A 14490-nucleotide genomic window follows, 5' to 3' on the forward strand; every position below is an offset into this window, starting at 1 on the left:
TATTTCAGATAATTAAATTAGCGTATGCATCTAGAGCCAACACTGTGGAAGCAACGACACTAGCAGATAAAAATAAACATTCATTGGTTTCACTGATGTCCTTCAGAGCAAGAAATCGACCATACTTCCCTCATCCTGTCCATGGATAGCTCTAGACCCACTGATGCTGCTGATCCCGTGAACAAATAAATAAATTCCATTCAGACGTGTCTGTCTGCGGCCTCCTCTGCTGTCATGACGAGGCCAAACATAGGCTGGAGGAGCAGCGCCTGATATTCCGTATGGCTAGCCTCCAACCTGATGGAATGAACATTGATTTCTCGAATTTCTGGTAATTACAACCCCTCCCCCTTCTCTTCTTTATTCCCCTTTTTGGTTACTCTTTTAACCCTTCTTTTCTCTTCACCTGCCTTTCATCTCCCACGGGTGCCCCTCCTCCTTCCCTTTCTTCCATGGTCCACTGTCCTATCCTCTCCTATTAGATTTCTTCTTCTTCAACATTTTACCTCTTCCACTGAGCATCTCCCAGCTTCATACCCCCTCCCTCAACCTCTGACCTTCCTCCTCACTTTATCACTTCATCTCGCCCATCACCAGCCAGCTTATACTCCTTCCCATTCCCCTCCCCCACCTTCTTGCTTCTGCCCTCTTCCTTTCCAGCCCTGGTAAAGGGCTTTGGCCTGAAATGTTGACCGTTCATTCCTCTCCATAGGTGCTATGACTCTACCATTTTGTGTGTGTTGCTCAAGCCATCTTTTGGTTGGGATGACCCTGGCAAGCTTTGGCGTAGTTGAGCACTATAGGTAATACTGCCATTTTTTTCCCTGCTAACTGATTCTTTCTGTTTCCTGCAGTGAAAAGCCAAACATTTGTTCCTCGATCCAAGAGTGCAATGGATACCTCTGACTCCGAGACCATCGAGCGAAGATCAGCCACCTTACCCCTACCAACCCGATCATCCTCGCTGAAACCACTCTCTGAGAGGTAAAGGCTCAACTCTCCTTTCTTATGAGTTACCTTTCTCTGAGTCAATTATTCAAGTCCAGCTTCTTCAACAGAGAACTTAATTGGGCTGGGGACACAAGGGCAGGTTGGAGGCTGGGTAAGTGACTCACCCCTGGACACACAAAATGCTTTCCACCATCTGCAAAGTTCAAATTGAATCGGAGTTAAAATCAGGTTTATAGTCACTGACATAAGTTGTGAAATTTGTTGTTTCAATAAAGAAGATTAAGAAAAGAAGGAGTGCAAAAAAGGAATAGTGAGGTACCGTTCATGAGTTAATGGACCATTTAGAAATCAGAAGGCAGAGAGGAAAAAATTGTTCTTAAAGTATAGTGTAGGTCTTCCCTGATTGTTGTAATGAGAAGAGGGTGTGTCCCATCTGGTGAGGGCCCTTTCTGAGGGATGCTGCCTTCTTGAGGCACTGCCCTTTTGATGATATCCTTGATGGTGGTGGGGCCTGGGCTCATGATGGATCTGGCTGTGTCTACAACCTACTGAAGCCTCTTGCGATCCTGCGGATTGGCATCTCCATATTAGATGGCGATGCAACACATCAGGATGCTCTCCTAATGAAGTCTGGGCATTGGTGTGCGTTTGTTGTGTTTGCATTAATGTGTTGGGCTCAGATAGATGCTCTGCGACGTTGGTACCGAGTGACATGGAATTGGTGATCCATTTCACCACTGACCTTGCGGTGAGGATTGATACAATATAGACTCAAGATGGTGCAACCGTTTTCTTTGGCAAAGGAGAGGCTTGGTTGGTATATAAGATAAGGAGTTTGGACTGAGTGGGTAGAGGACGCTTCCTTAGGTGGAGAGTTTGAGACTTGGGGGTCTTGGGTATAAACTAAGGGGAAACAAGATACAGAGGGAGATGAGGAAAATCATTTTTTAAGTAGCCTGTAGTTATAAGACCATAAGACCATAAGACAAAGGAGCAGAAGTCGGCCATTCGGCCCATCGAGTCTGCTCCGCCGTTTTATCATGAGCTGATCTATTCTCCCATTTAGTCCCACTCCCCCAGCTTCTCACCATAACCTTTGATGCCCTGGCTACTCAGATACCTATCAATCTCTGCCTTAAATACACCCAATGACTTGGCCTCCACTGCTGCCCGTGGCAACAAATTCCATAGATTCACCACCCTCTGACTAAAAAAATTTCTTTGCATTTCTGTTCTGAATGGGCGCCCTTCAATCCTTAAGTCATGCCCTCTTGTACTAGACTCCCCCATCATGGGAAACAACTTTGCCTCATCCACTCTGTCCATGCCTTTCAACATTCAAAATGTTTCTATGAAGTCTCCCCTCATTCTTCTAAACTCTAAGGAATACAGTCCAAGAGCGGACAAACGTTCCTCATATGTTAACCCTCTCATTCCCGGAATCATTCTAGTGAATCTTCTCTGTACCCTCTCCAATGTCAGCACATCCTTTCTCAAATAAGGAGACCAAAACTGCCCACAGTACTCCAAGTGAGGTCTCACCAGCGCCTTATAGAGCCTCAACATCACATCCCTGCTCCTATACTCTATTCCTTCAGAAATGAATGCCAACATTGCATTTGGCTTCTTCACTACTCACTCAACCTGGAGGTTAACCTTAAGGGTATCCTGTACGAGGACTCGTAAGTCCCACTGCATCTCAGAACTTTGAATTCTTTCCCCATTTAAATAATAGTCTGCCTGTTTATTTTTTCTGCCAAAGTGCATAACCATACACTTTCCAACATTGTACTTCATTTGCCACTTCTCTGCCCATTCTTCCAATCTATCCAAGTTTCTCTGCAGACGCTCCGTTTCTTCAGCACTACCGGCCCCTCCACCTATCTTCGTATCGTCAGCAAACTTAACCACAAAGCCATCTATTCCATAATCCAAATTGTTGATGTACAATGTAAAAAGAAGCGGCCCCAACACGGACCCCTGTGGAATACCACTGGTAACCGGCAGCCAACCAGAATAGGATCCCTTTATTCCCACTCTCTGTTTCCTGCCAATCAGCCAACGCTCTATCCACGTATGTAACTTTCCCATAATTCCATGGGCTTTTATCTTGTTAAGTAGCCTCTTGTGTGGCACCTTGTCAAAGGCCTTCTGAAAATCCAAATATACAACATCCACTGCATCTCCCTTGTCTAGCCTACTGGTAACCTCCTCAAAAAATTGTAATAGGTTTGTCAGGCAGGATTTTCCTTTAAGGAATCCATGCTGAGTTCTGCCTATCTTGTCATATGCCTCCAGGTACTCTGTAACCTCATCCTTGACGATCGACTCCAACAACTTCCCAACCACCGATGTCAAGCTAACAGGTCTATAATTTCCTTTTGGCTTCCTTGCCCCCTTCTTAAATAGTGGAGTGACATTTGCAATCTTTCACTCCTCCGGAACCATGCCAGAATCTATCGACTTTTGAAAGATCATCGCTAATGCCTCCGCATTCTCCACACCTACTTCCTTCAGAACACACGGGTGCACTCCACCTGTTCCAGGAGATTTATCTACCTTTAGACTATGCAGCTTCCTGAGTACTTTCTCTGTCGTAATTGTGACTGCGCACACTTCTCTTCCCTACCACCCTTGAGTGTCCGGTATACTGCTGATGTCTTCCTCAGTGAAGACTGATGCAAAGTACTCATTCAGTTCCTCTGCCATCTCCTTATCTCCCATTACAATTTCTCCAGCATCATTTTCTATTGGTCCTATATCTACTCTCACCTGTCTTTTACTCTTTATATACTTGAAAAAGCTTTTAGTATCCTCTTTGATATTATTTGCTAGCTTCCTTTCATAGTTAATCTTTTCCCTCTTAATGACCTTCTTGGTTTCCTTTTGTAAGGTTTTAAAAACTTCCCAATCCTCTGTCTTCCTACTAATTTTTGCTTCCTTGTATGCCCTCTCCTTTGCTTTAACTTTGGCTTTGACTTCTCTTGTCAACCACGGTTGCATCCTTTTTCCACTCGAAAATTTCTTCTTTTTTGGAATATACCTGTCTTGCACCTTCCTCATTTCTCGCATAAACTCCAGCCACTGCTGCTCTGCTGTCTTTCCCACCAGTGTCCCTTTCCAGTCAACTTTGGCCAGTTCCTCTCTCATGCCACTGTAATTTCCTTTACTCCACTGAAATACCGACACATCAGATTTCGGCTTCTCTTTTTCAAATTTCACAGTGAACTCAATCATGTTATGATCACTGTCTCCTAAGGGTTCCTTCACCTCAATCTCTCTAATCACCTCCGGTTCATTACACAATACCCAATCCAGTACAGCTGATCCCCTAGTGGGCTCAACAACAAGCTGTTCTAATAAGCCATCTCACAGACATTCTACAAATTCTCTCTCTTGAGATCCAGTGCCAACCTGATTTTCCCAATCCACTCGCATGTTAAAATCCCCCACAATTATCATGACACTGCCCTTCTGACAAGCCTTTTCTATTTCCAGTTGTAATTTGTAGTCCACATCCCCGCAGCTGTTTGGAGGCCTATAAATAACTGCCATCAGGGTCCTTTTACCCCTCTGATTTCTTAGCTCAACCCATAAAGATTCTATACCTTCCAATCCTATATCACTTCTTTCTAATCATTTAATATCATTTCTTACCAATAAAGCCATGCCTCCCCCTCTGCCTACCTTCCTATCCTTCTGATACATTGTGTATCCTTGGACGTTCAGCTCCCAGACACATGCATCCTTTAGCCACGTCTCAGTGACGGCCACAATATCATACCTGCCCATCTGTAGCTGTACGACAAGATCATCCACCTTATTCCTTATACTGCGTGCATTTAAATACAGCACCTTAAGACCAGTATTTGATACTTTTCGCTTTGATTTCACTGCAACTTTATTGCACTGCAACTCATCCCAATGGCTACAAATTTGCCCCATCACCTGCCTGTCTTTCCTGACATCTTTACTGCTCACTATCTTAGATTTATTTCTGTTTTCCCCTTCCTCTGCTCTGTCATTCCGGTTCCCATCCCCCTGCCAAATTAGTTTAAACCCTCCCTAACAGCTCTATTAAACTTTCCCGCCAGTATATTGGTCCCCTTCAAGTTCAGGTGTAACCTGTCCTTTTTGAACAGGTCATACTTCCCCCAGAAGAGATTCCAATTATCCAAGAATCTGAAGCCCTGCCCTCTACACCATTCTCTCAGCCACACATTCATCTGCCTGATCCAACTATTCTTGCCCTTGCTAGCACGTGGCACAGGTAGCAATTCCTAGATTACTACCCTGGAGGTCCTGCTTCTCAGCTTCCTTCTTAACTCCTGGAAATCTCTCTTCAGGGCCTCCTCCTTTGTCCTATCTATGTCATTGGTACCAAGATGTACCAAGACAACTGGCTGCTCACCCTCCCCCTTTAGAATATTCAGGACCCGATCCGAGACCTCCCGTACCCTGGTACCTGGGAGGCAACACATCATGCGGGTATCTCTATCAGGCTCACAGAATCTCCTGTCCATTCCCCTGACTATGGAATCCCCTACGGCTACCGCATTTCTCTTCTCCCTCCTTCTCTCCTGCACAACAGCGCCAGGCTCAGTGCCAGATTCCCAGTCACCGTGGGCGTCCCCTATCAGGTCATCCCCCTCAACAGCATCCAGAACAAGATATTTGTTGCTGAGGGGGACAGCCACGGGTGCTCTCCACTATCCGGGCATTTCCCTTCCCTCTCTTGACAGTGACCCAGTTTTCTGACCCCTGTAGCCTAGGGATGACTACCTCTCTGTAGCTCCTGTCTATCACCTCTTCACTTTCCTGATAAGCAGTAGGTCATCAAGCTGCAGCTCCAGATCCCTAACACTGTCTCTGAGGAGCTGTAACTCGGTGCACCTGGCGCAGATGTGGCCATCAGGGAGGCTGCAGGTCTCCCAGGATTCCCACATCTGACACCCTGAACAAAGCACTAACCCTGCAGGCATGCTATCTAATTCTACAGGAATGAAACAGGAAAAATAAGTCTACTCATCCACTTACCTCGCCAAACAGACGATCTTTTTAAACCGTTAGCTCGTACCATTAGCTGTGAGAGCCTGCTGTTCCTGTCTGTCCGGGCCGATTCATGAAAGGGGGTGGGGGGGGGGAGAAAAAAAAAGAGTTGGCGCTTTGCTCTGGCCTCTTCCCGTTTACCGCCGAAGCCCGTTGAAGCCAAAGCCCTACACTCTGCTCCCACTCACTCCGCTGCCCACTCCAACAGCTATCCGCTGAATAGGGTGGCCTCCTTTTTAAACTCTCCGCGCGGTCCTGTTGACGTCACGCGCCTGCGCAGTCTCACCCTTCTTGCACTCGAAGAAGTTTTTAAAAAAACTGCCTTCCTTCAGAATTCAGCTCCCATGACGCTCTGTAGTCCCGATCCAAAAAAACTGGAAGCAATGCCTATAGATGTGGTGGAGGCAGGTTCCACTGATCTTCAAGGGGATAAGCACATAGTTTGCAAGCCTGCAGAGGCAAGGCTGATGGTGGAAGTAGAGGGTTACTCTGGTGGACAACTAGTATGAACCCAATGGGCAAAGCAGCCACCCCCTGCTCCGTAACTGATGTATGATTTGCCAGATAAGTGCAGCTTCAACACTCTCAATCTGAATGTTTACTTCCCCACAAGTATCAGCTCAACGTGGCTGCAGAATGTGTTGTCTGCAAAGTGCACTATACCATTCTGACTTAGAAATTCCTTCATCAATTATCTAAATCCTGGAATTCATTACCCAAACACAGTGAGAGAACTTTCCCCACAGAGATTCACAGTGACCACAGTAAAGCATAAAGGGATATACAAGGGGTGCTGCATTTACCGACATCCCAAGTGTGGATGTTTCTGAAAAATATAGATGTTACTATTTGTATTTTATTTAAATTTAAGGTCCACTTGCACTGCATGCCCACATTCTTATCTCGGTCTCCTTTTCGTATTGTGAATACTAAGTTATCATTTTTCTGAATTCTATAATAAATTCAAGATTGTTTATTGTCATTCTTCAGTACACGAGTGCAGAGGACAACAAAATAATTGCTACTCTGGATTTAATGCAGCATAAAAACCCAAGAAGCATAAAGCATACGATTTAAAACAAAACAAAAAAAAACCGCAATAAATATAAAAACAATCCCGTAAAACACAATGTACAAGTAACTGTTATATACACAGACTGACTGTATGTACAGAACGTGATGATAGGTGATGTGTATGTAAGGTACTGGAGAGTGATGGGGTGGGTTAGTGGGTGGAGGTTTTGATCAGCCTGACAGCTTGGGGGAAGTACTATAACTGTTTTTGAATCTAGTGGTCCTGGCACACATGCTGCGTAGTCTCTTCCCTGATTAGAATGGGATCGACGGTCCATAAGCAGGGTGGGTCGGTTCCTTCATGATAATGCTGGCCTTTTACCGGCACCTTCCTGTAAGTCAACGAGCTGTGCTGATTTGCCTGATTCTCTCCCACTTCCAAGAATTAATAGCATCCTGTGAATTGAGTGAGTCTCCAGCCTGACCTGTCATTGCATTCCTTTGAGACTGGGGTAGGGGTGCTGATGCATGGGGTAATAGTCTCGTAGAGAGTAGCAATGGGTGCTTTGGCCCACCCTGTGTATGCCGACTGTTTTGCCCAACTCCAGTAATCCTATTTGCCCACATTAGGACAATATCATTTTACGTCTTCGATATATAGGTTTTTTGGGTAGTGGGGTAGAGACACCCCTTTACCTCTTTCCCTCCATTAGCCTGCAGTTTACCCTTGGACAGGGTGAAGCACCTGTTTAGCTCTCCCTATCAGGGTCACTGGAAGCAGGTGGTGGATAGTTGTATGAGCAGCTAATGCTTATCACAAGTCCTGATTATGCGACCACTGACGCCAGGCAGACAGTGTATTGATAATGGCTGGAGTCACCTGCCTTGTAAAGACACTGCCCAGATGAAGGTGATGGCAAACCACTTCTGTAGAAGAATTTGCTGAGAACAATCATTGTCAAAGACCATGATCGCCATGTCATACGACACAGCATGTGATGATGATTTTGATGTCTGCCTAAATATATCTTGAACATAATGACTATAATTGATTTCATCATCACCTCTGACAGTTAGTCACAGATTGCAACCACTTTCTGAATGTTTAAAAAATAACTCATTCCCCTGAAGTATCATTTTAATGCCCTACCTGTCATCTTATCGCTATGTCATCATGTTTTTGATCTCCCTCCAATGGGAAAAAGATTTTGACTATTTACCCTATCTATGCCTTTTTCCCCAAGGGGATTAACAGCGTCTTTGATTAGGGATCATCCTTCCAGGCGGTTTTCAGATTCTGTGAATATCTTTTTCTTCTTCCAGAAACAACTGGGGACCGCTAGACAAAAAGGTGGACACACGGCGATATCGGGCTGAGCCAAAGAGCATTTTTGATTATGAACCAGGAAAGTCTTCAGTACTAGCTCATGAGAAAACGGTAATGTATAAACTTGGTTGATTCTTGCTCCAATTGCCAGCTTTTATACTTAATGTTTGTCTCTCTGTTCTTCAGTCTAAAAGGCTGTCTGTTTAACTCCTACTATATGCACATCCGCAGAAATGAAAAAAAAAACAGCTCTGGGAAGATAATCCTGATTTGTTTCAAATACTCACTTCCCAGCCCTGTAAAGAGCAACCACAACTCACTAAAAGCAATAAAAACCTAGAAATGCTGCATTTCTGAAATAAATACAAAAGATAATGGAAATATTTAGCAGGTCAAACAGTACCTGTGGAGGAAGAAGCAGAATTAACATTTTAGATTGATATCCTTCATCGAATGAAATGTTTCTTTCTCTCAGTACAGATTCTGCCTGACCTGCTATGCCTTTCCAGTTATCACAAATCACAGCTTTTTAATGTAACAATGCTGATTGTTGCACCATAACTAAGAAATCTCAACGTGTATTGGCTTAACAAGTTAGCAGTGAATGACTGGCATTCTCAAAGCAACTAATCAACTGATAAAATATTTCCTTTGGTAAAATAATTTTTATATTTTTCTCTGTTCAATATAATCCAAATGCTAAAGTCTGAAAACTAATTCAAAGCATGTCAATAAACTCATTTCGGTAATGCCTAAAGCAATATTCCCCTGTGTACAACCGTCTTCTCGTCTAGTTTTTTTTCCTCAAGCTCCTTTCCTTGTGCTTGGGTTTCTCAGCTGAGGTTTAGGTCCCTGATTTTCCGGCAATCGGCAATTGGCCATCTCACCGTCACTGAACTGAAAGCATTGTAGATTATCACTGGAAGAAAATCCTTTTCATTAGCTTATGATGAAACAGTAATTCATAGACGTCAGAATGAGACAGAGTGAGAGTGCTTTTTGCTGCACAGATTCTCTCCTCTAGTTTATGTAATTTTAACAGTTTAATCAATAGGTGAGATTACTTGGCAATTTTTGTGATGGCATTACCTTATGGTTGTACCTTACCTGATGTTCATTTACTTCAATGCTCGAAACTCAATATTAGTGGCCAAAAATTTAGGAAGATCTGGCGTCTTCTTATGCTCCCACTGAACAGGATGTCCTGTTCTGAGCAGCAGCATACAATGCCTTGCTGATTACTGCAGTGGATTGGGGCGCCGTGAAAGCCTAGTGGTTCGCACAACGCTTTACAGTCCCAGTGACCTGGTTCAATTCCCGCCGCTGCCTGTAAGGAGTTTGTTCGTTCTCCCCGTGACCGAGTGGGTTTCCTCTGGGTGCTCCTGCTTCCTCCCACAGTCCAAAGATGTGCCGGTTGGTAGGTTAATTGGCCACTGTAAGTTGCCCTGTGATTAGTGGATTCCTGGGTGGCTCAGCTCGGAGAGCTGGAAGGGCCTATTCCATGCTGTATCTCAATAAATAAATAAACAAACCACTTTCGTTCTTGCCCTCTCAATACTTAATCAGATTTATACTTAAAAAAAACTATATTTTTAAAACTGCTAGTGTTTAAAGACAGTCAAATGGAAATTTACAGCTTAAAAAGCCAAAGCATTGTAGTAATTCCAGATGAACTACACTTCACCACATTTGGTAATACTATTTATAACAAAGCAAACAGAATTCCTTATTTTGAAAACACATCACGTGTCCATCTTTAGTTCATTGGAGCTAAGAGCAAATTTCTGCCAAAGTTTTTCAGTTTATCAACTTGGTTCTGCCTTGTCTGAGAGCAGTCTCATGTGGGTTCAGCCTGTATGTAAAGCCATATTCCATTGTGGCTTTACAGTTATTAGTTGGACTTTTATGAGTGAGGTGTGCAGTGGTCTGGGACTTGGAAAGTCAGAGGGTAGAGCTACCTCTGTAAACTTTGCATTCTCTTTTCTTGCCGGGTGCTTGGGGTTTTGGTGTGGGGAATGGGTGCTTGGCATTCTGGCCAAGCTCTCATTGGTTCATTCTGAGTACATGTTTTGCTTGTAACAGACTTATGGTGGAGGATAGTCTGCAGCTCTGCATTCCCAAAGATCTAAACTAGGCAAAGTACAGTGGCTATGTATAACTTCTACACGATGACTGGGCGATGAGTCCCGCTCGTGCGGGTGAGCGTTGGCCCTTGTCAGGTGATGGCTCCCGCACGCTCGGGTGACAGGTCCCGCGCACAAGGGTGACGGGTCCGACGCGTGTGGGTGATTGTGCCCCTCACCGTGTAAGGCACCACGGCAATAGTTTTGTGTCTCACTCTAGTGGGACACCAGAGCTTTATGGGAGCCACAAGTAAAGCCGTTGGTTTGGAGTTTGGCCAATCCCTCTAGGCAGATGGCTGACTGCACGCCATCACATTGCATGTACTGCATGGATTCTTGTGATGTCACACATTAGGGTGTGCTCCTTGGTGGTGGACCTTACCTACAAATGCATGGTGCTAGAAAGTCACAGGAGCTGCTGGTGTATCTCACTGAGCTTTTTACATCAGAACTCTGAAGAAAGCGGTGGAAGAGATTCGACACAGCCACCCACAAAGGACAGCCCCTTGAGTGGCAAACGTGGTCAGGTGCAACACGAAAACCACCAGGAGGACTTGGGCAGAGATGTAAGTGTAATTGAAGCAAGCATGATCTTTGGGTACAAAGCCTTTCATCCAATGCTCTGAAGTATTTTCCAATGATCCGTGTGAGCAGTTTTGTTATTTTGCTTGAAGTCACTGTTTGTGGTGATTGTATCACAGGAATACATGTTTGTTATTCCTTTATCTAACAATTGCAAATAAAAACTAGTTAATGTGATGGTCTTGTCGACTACACAGAAGTCAGTGGCTAAATGGTAGAGCCCTCTGACTTGTCGTTTGCCTTCCCAACCTTCTCCACCCTTTTTGTGGCTTGGTTCTAATAATCTAGGGACTGATATCAAGAGGAATTTTACGATGCTCTGCAGTTGCAGTGAATTGTGGTTGGAGGATTGTGCTGTAAACTCCAGTCTTGCATTCAGCTGCATGAAGCTTTATTTAAAAAACCTGGCTCAGTGCCTATGTTGTGTTGATGCCTGGCTCAGTAAATCATGCATTGTATCAAGAACACGTTGGATGCTTTGATGTGCGTTTAAGCTAGTGGAACATCCGGAGGTCCTCAGATCTTTGGAATGCATACTTGAAATGGAGGATTTTAATGGTGGGCAGAGAGAGAGGTTTTGAGATGGAGAGTCTGAAGTCATTCATGACTTTGACTGAATATTGGTGAATTGGTTTATTATTGTCACATGTACCTAAGGAACAGTGGAAAAACTTCATTTTGTGTGCCATCCATACAGATCATTTCATGATGTGAGTACAGTGAGATTGTACAAGGGAAAAGCAGGAACAAAGGGTAAGAGCTACAGAGAAAGTGCAGTGCAGGCACACATTAAGGTTCAAAGACCATTTCAAATAGATTGTGAAGTCAAGTGCCCATCTTATTGTACAAGGGGTCCATATAATAACTTTATAGCAGCAGGATGGAAGATGTGTTGAGCCTAGTGGTACATGCTTCCAGATTCCAAGAGGCAGAGTAATGAGATGAGAGATGTCACGCTGGCCTGATCCAGAACCTTCATTGATTTGAAGGTGTTGAGTTTGGAGGGGAGTGACAGGGATGATTGGATGGAAGAGTTGGAGAGCTTTCTTGCTTATAATTCTATCTTCTATCTTTTTCAACAAACCTGAGGGTGTCGCGGTCCGTTCTCACGGAGCAGGGTGGGTTGACTGTAACTGATGGGGCTTTGAGTGAACAGGTTATGTTTTATGGAGGTTGGAGGAAGCAGAGATCTGCAAATGCTGGAAAGCTGAAATAAAACTGATACTACCAGAGATGCTGCTCTCCCAAGCAGCATCTTGGGACAGAGAAATTAAGTTTCTTGGGAGAGAGAAATTAAGTTGTTATTTTCGTAAATGTGTTTAATAAACCCTAACAGGACATAGAGCTAATTTCCTGGAATTTAGAATATTTGGGGGGAATTTAAAATGTAATAATTCCTAATTGAACTGTGTGCTAGATACCACCATTGGGTAGTTCCAATTTGTGTAACTGAACCAAGCTGTAGATCAAGGTAGTGTAAAACTCTCTCCACTTCACTCCAGCAACATGTCACCTCTGCCAAACTCCAGAAGGCTTCCCAGAACCAGTATGCTTATCTGATGTTTTGTTTGTGGGTCAAAAGTTGACTGAGCTTAGTTTAGTCACTTTCTTCTAATTGCGAAACGGATGCTTTAGTGTATTTTATTCCTAAGGCTGGTATCAGCATGGCAAAAATGAAGGAGAAATCCTCTTCTTGTTCAGAGAGATGTTGCAGACACTGCTTTATGTACAGTTAAGAAACTAGATCCAGATAGTGCCCAACTGCCTAATGTGGTCTGTCACAAATGGATCTCTGACTCGCAGAGTAGTTTGAGCTCACTTGGTGTCTTGGCAGATTTCCTCTTAAGATTTCCCTGGAGGTTGAGCCTGAAGTATTTTACAGTCAAGTTCTCTTGGTATGTCTTATATCCCGTAGTGCACTCCAGCGATTTTGTATTTAACTCCTCTAATTCCGATGACTTAGACTTTCTGCATCTATTTTCTTTCCAAGAGGTGGTGAGCCTTAATGATCCATTGATATGCATCATTATTAGTTGATTGCACTGTCATTCAGAAGGGGCTTGGTGCTTGGATGTTCTATCAGTCCAAAAGGCTGTCCCAGTCAAAGCCTGGACAAAAATCTGCTCCACCTACTGGAAAGTAAAACATAAATTGAAGTGGCTGTGGAGCAGTGTGGGCTCAGAGGACTTTCAGCTCTGAGATCAGCAGCCATACCATGTGATGGAACAGTTGTCGAGTAACAATACCTTGTAATGACTGAACAGAACAGTGAGCGACATGGAATACCTAAGTGTGTTAGTGACTGTGGATAGGATTGGATTGTAAGTGGAGGTCCTATTTGCAAAATATCTTACTATACCATTCCATTGTATTGAATGCAGGTTTCCCATCATCCAAAGTTAACTCTTCTGGATTAAATAAAAGTAAAGGTGAAACAAGGTGGTTATGGTTGTCTTGGTATTTTGCCTGCTAATGATGTGACCTCACAGAGTAGAGGATCACGTACAAACAGCAAAATTCAAGGCTTTTCCTTCAAATGTGCAGTCTCCCAGGGTTGAACAGTTGGGTGCAGGAGCCTGAATCAATTTTCATTCTCTTCTCCTTTAAATGGAAGGTTGGAGTGGGGATCCTACCTTCTCCCTTTTGTAGGTCGGACTGTTACTCCACCTCCCATTGAGCACTCAGCAACACACTATGTCATTCCCTCTATAAATCATTCTCTATGCTCATGGTCCCTCTGATCAAATTCTTTCAAACCCTCTTGTTTTCTAGAGTGTCTGTTCTACATTATGTACTCTAATCTTTGTGTGCTAATCCTTGACCTACCAGTCTGTATTGCTGATATGTACGGCATCAACCCTGAACCTTGTGCCTGACTTCACTGAACACACTAATAGCGAGGCAAAAATTGGGTTTTGTGAATATTGAGTATGTTGAATATAACCTAGTTCACTTTTTTGAAAAAAAAATCTTACTCTGTGAATTTGACGGACCCATTTATATAACAAATGTCAATTATAAAGAAATGAATAACAACCTATTCAGATCCCCTGTTGGCAAATGGGGATTAGTTAGAAAATTAAGATCCGTGATTCTGCCCTTCCAGCCATTCCATTTGGAAACGAGGAAGACTTCCAACTCAGGGCTCCAACATCCAATCTCCAAAGTTCAGCCCTGCTGCAGCATCAAGGCATTCTTCCCATGTCTCCGTCCATCACTGTAACGTAATTTGGCATAACATTCATGCATTTAAAGCTAACCTTGGTCAAACAGCACCTCCAAAGAAGCCAGATACTATGCCTAGCATCTGGGTAGCTATGTTTTGCTGAGGAGTACTTTGCCCGGTGTATGTATGTGTGTTCAGACTCGAACGCTCAGGATCTGTGGGTTTTCCGTACACATCACAGCTCCCGCTTCCTGTGGTTTACTGCATGCCGCTCTGCT

At 43.9% G+C, this 14490-nt stretch overlaps 1 protein-coding gene across 37 annotated transcripts in view; it reads left to right on the forward strand.

The window, feature by feature from the left end:
- The window catches only part of LOC140212029 (sorbin and SH3 domain-containing protein 1), a 216108-nt gene that overhangs the window by 139969 nt on the left and 61649 nt on the right, over window positions 1-14490 (forward strand). For 27 of the 37 annotated variants that reach the window (XM_072282414.1, XM_072282415.1, XM_072282413.1 and 24 more), the window contains 3 exons: window positions 855-984; window positions 8338-8452; window positions 10914-11030. In XM_072282414.1, coding sequence (XP_072138515.1) covers window positions 855-984; window positions 8338-8452; window positions 10914-11030 — 362 coding nt within the window. The remainder of the gene's footprint in view (window positions 1-854; window positions 985-8337; window positions 8453-10913; window positions 11031-14490) is intronic. The other 10 variants (XM_072282439.1, XM_072282444.1, XM_072282418.1 and 7 more) reach the window with 1 other exon arrangement.

The sequence above is a fragment of the Mobula birostris genome, chromosome 18, assembly GCF_030028105.1.
Source record: "Mobula birostris isolate sMobBir1 chromosome 18, sMobBir1.hap1, whole genome shotgun sequence".
NCBI lineage: Eukaryota > Metazoa > Chordata > Chondrichthyes > Myliobatiformes > Myliobatidae > Mobula > Mobula birostris.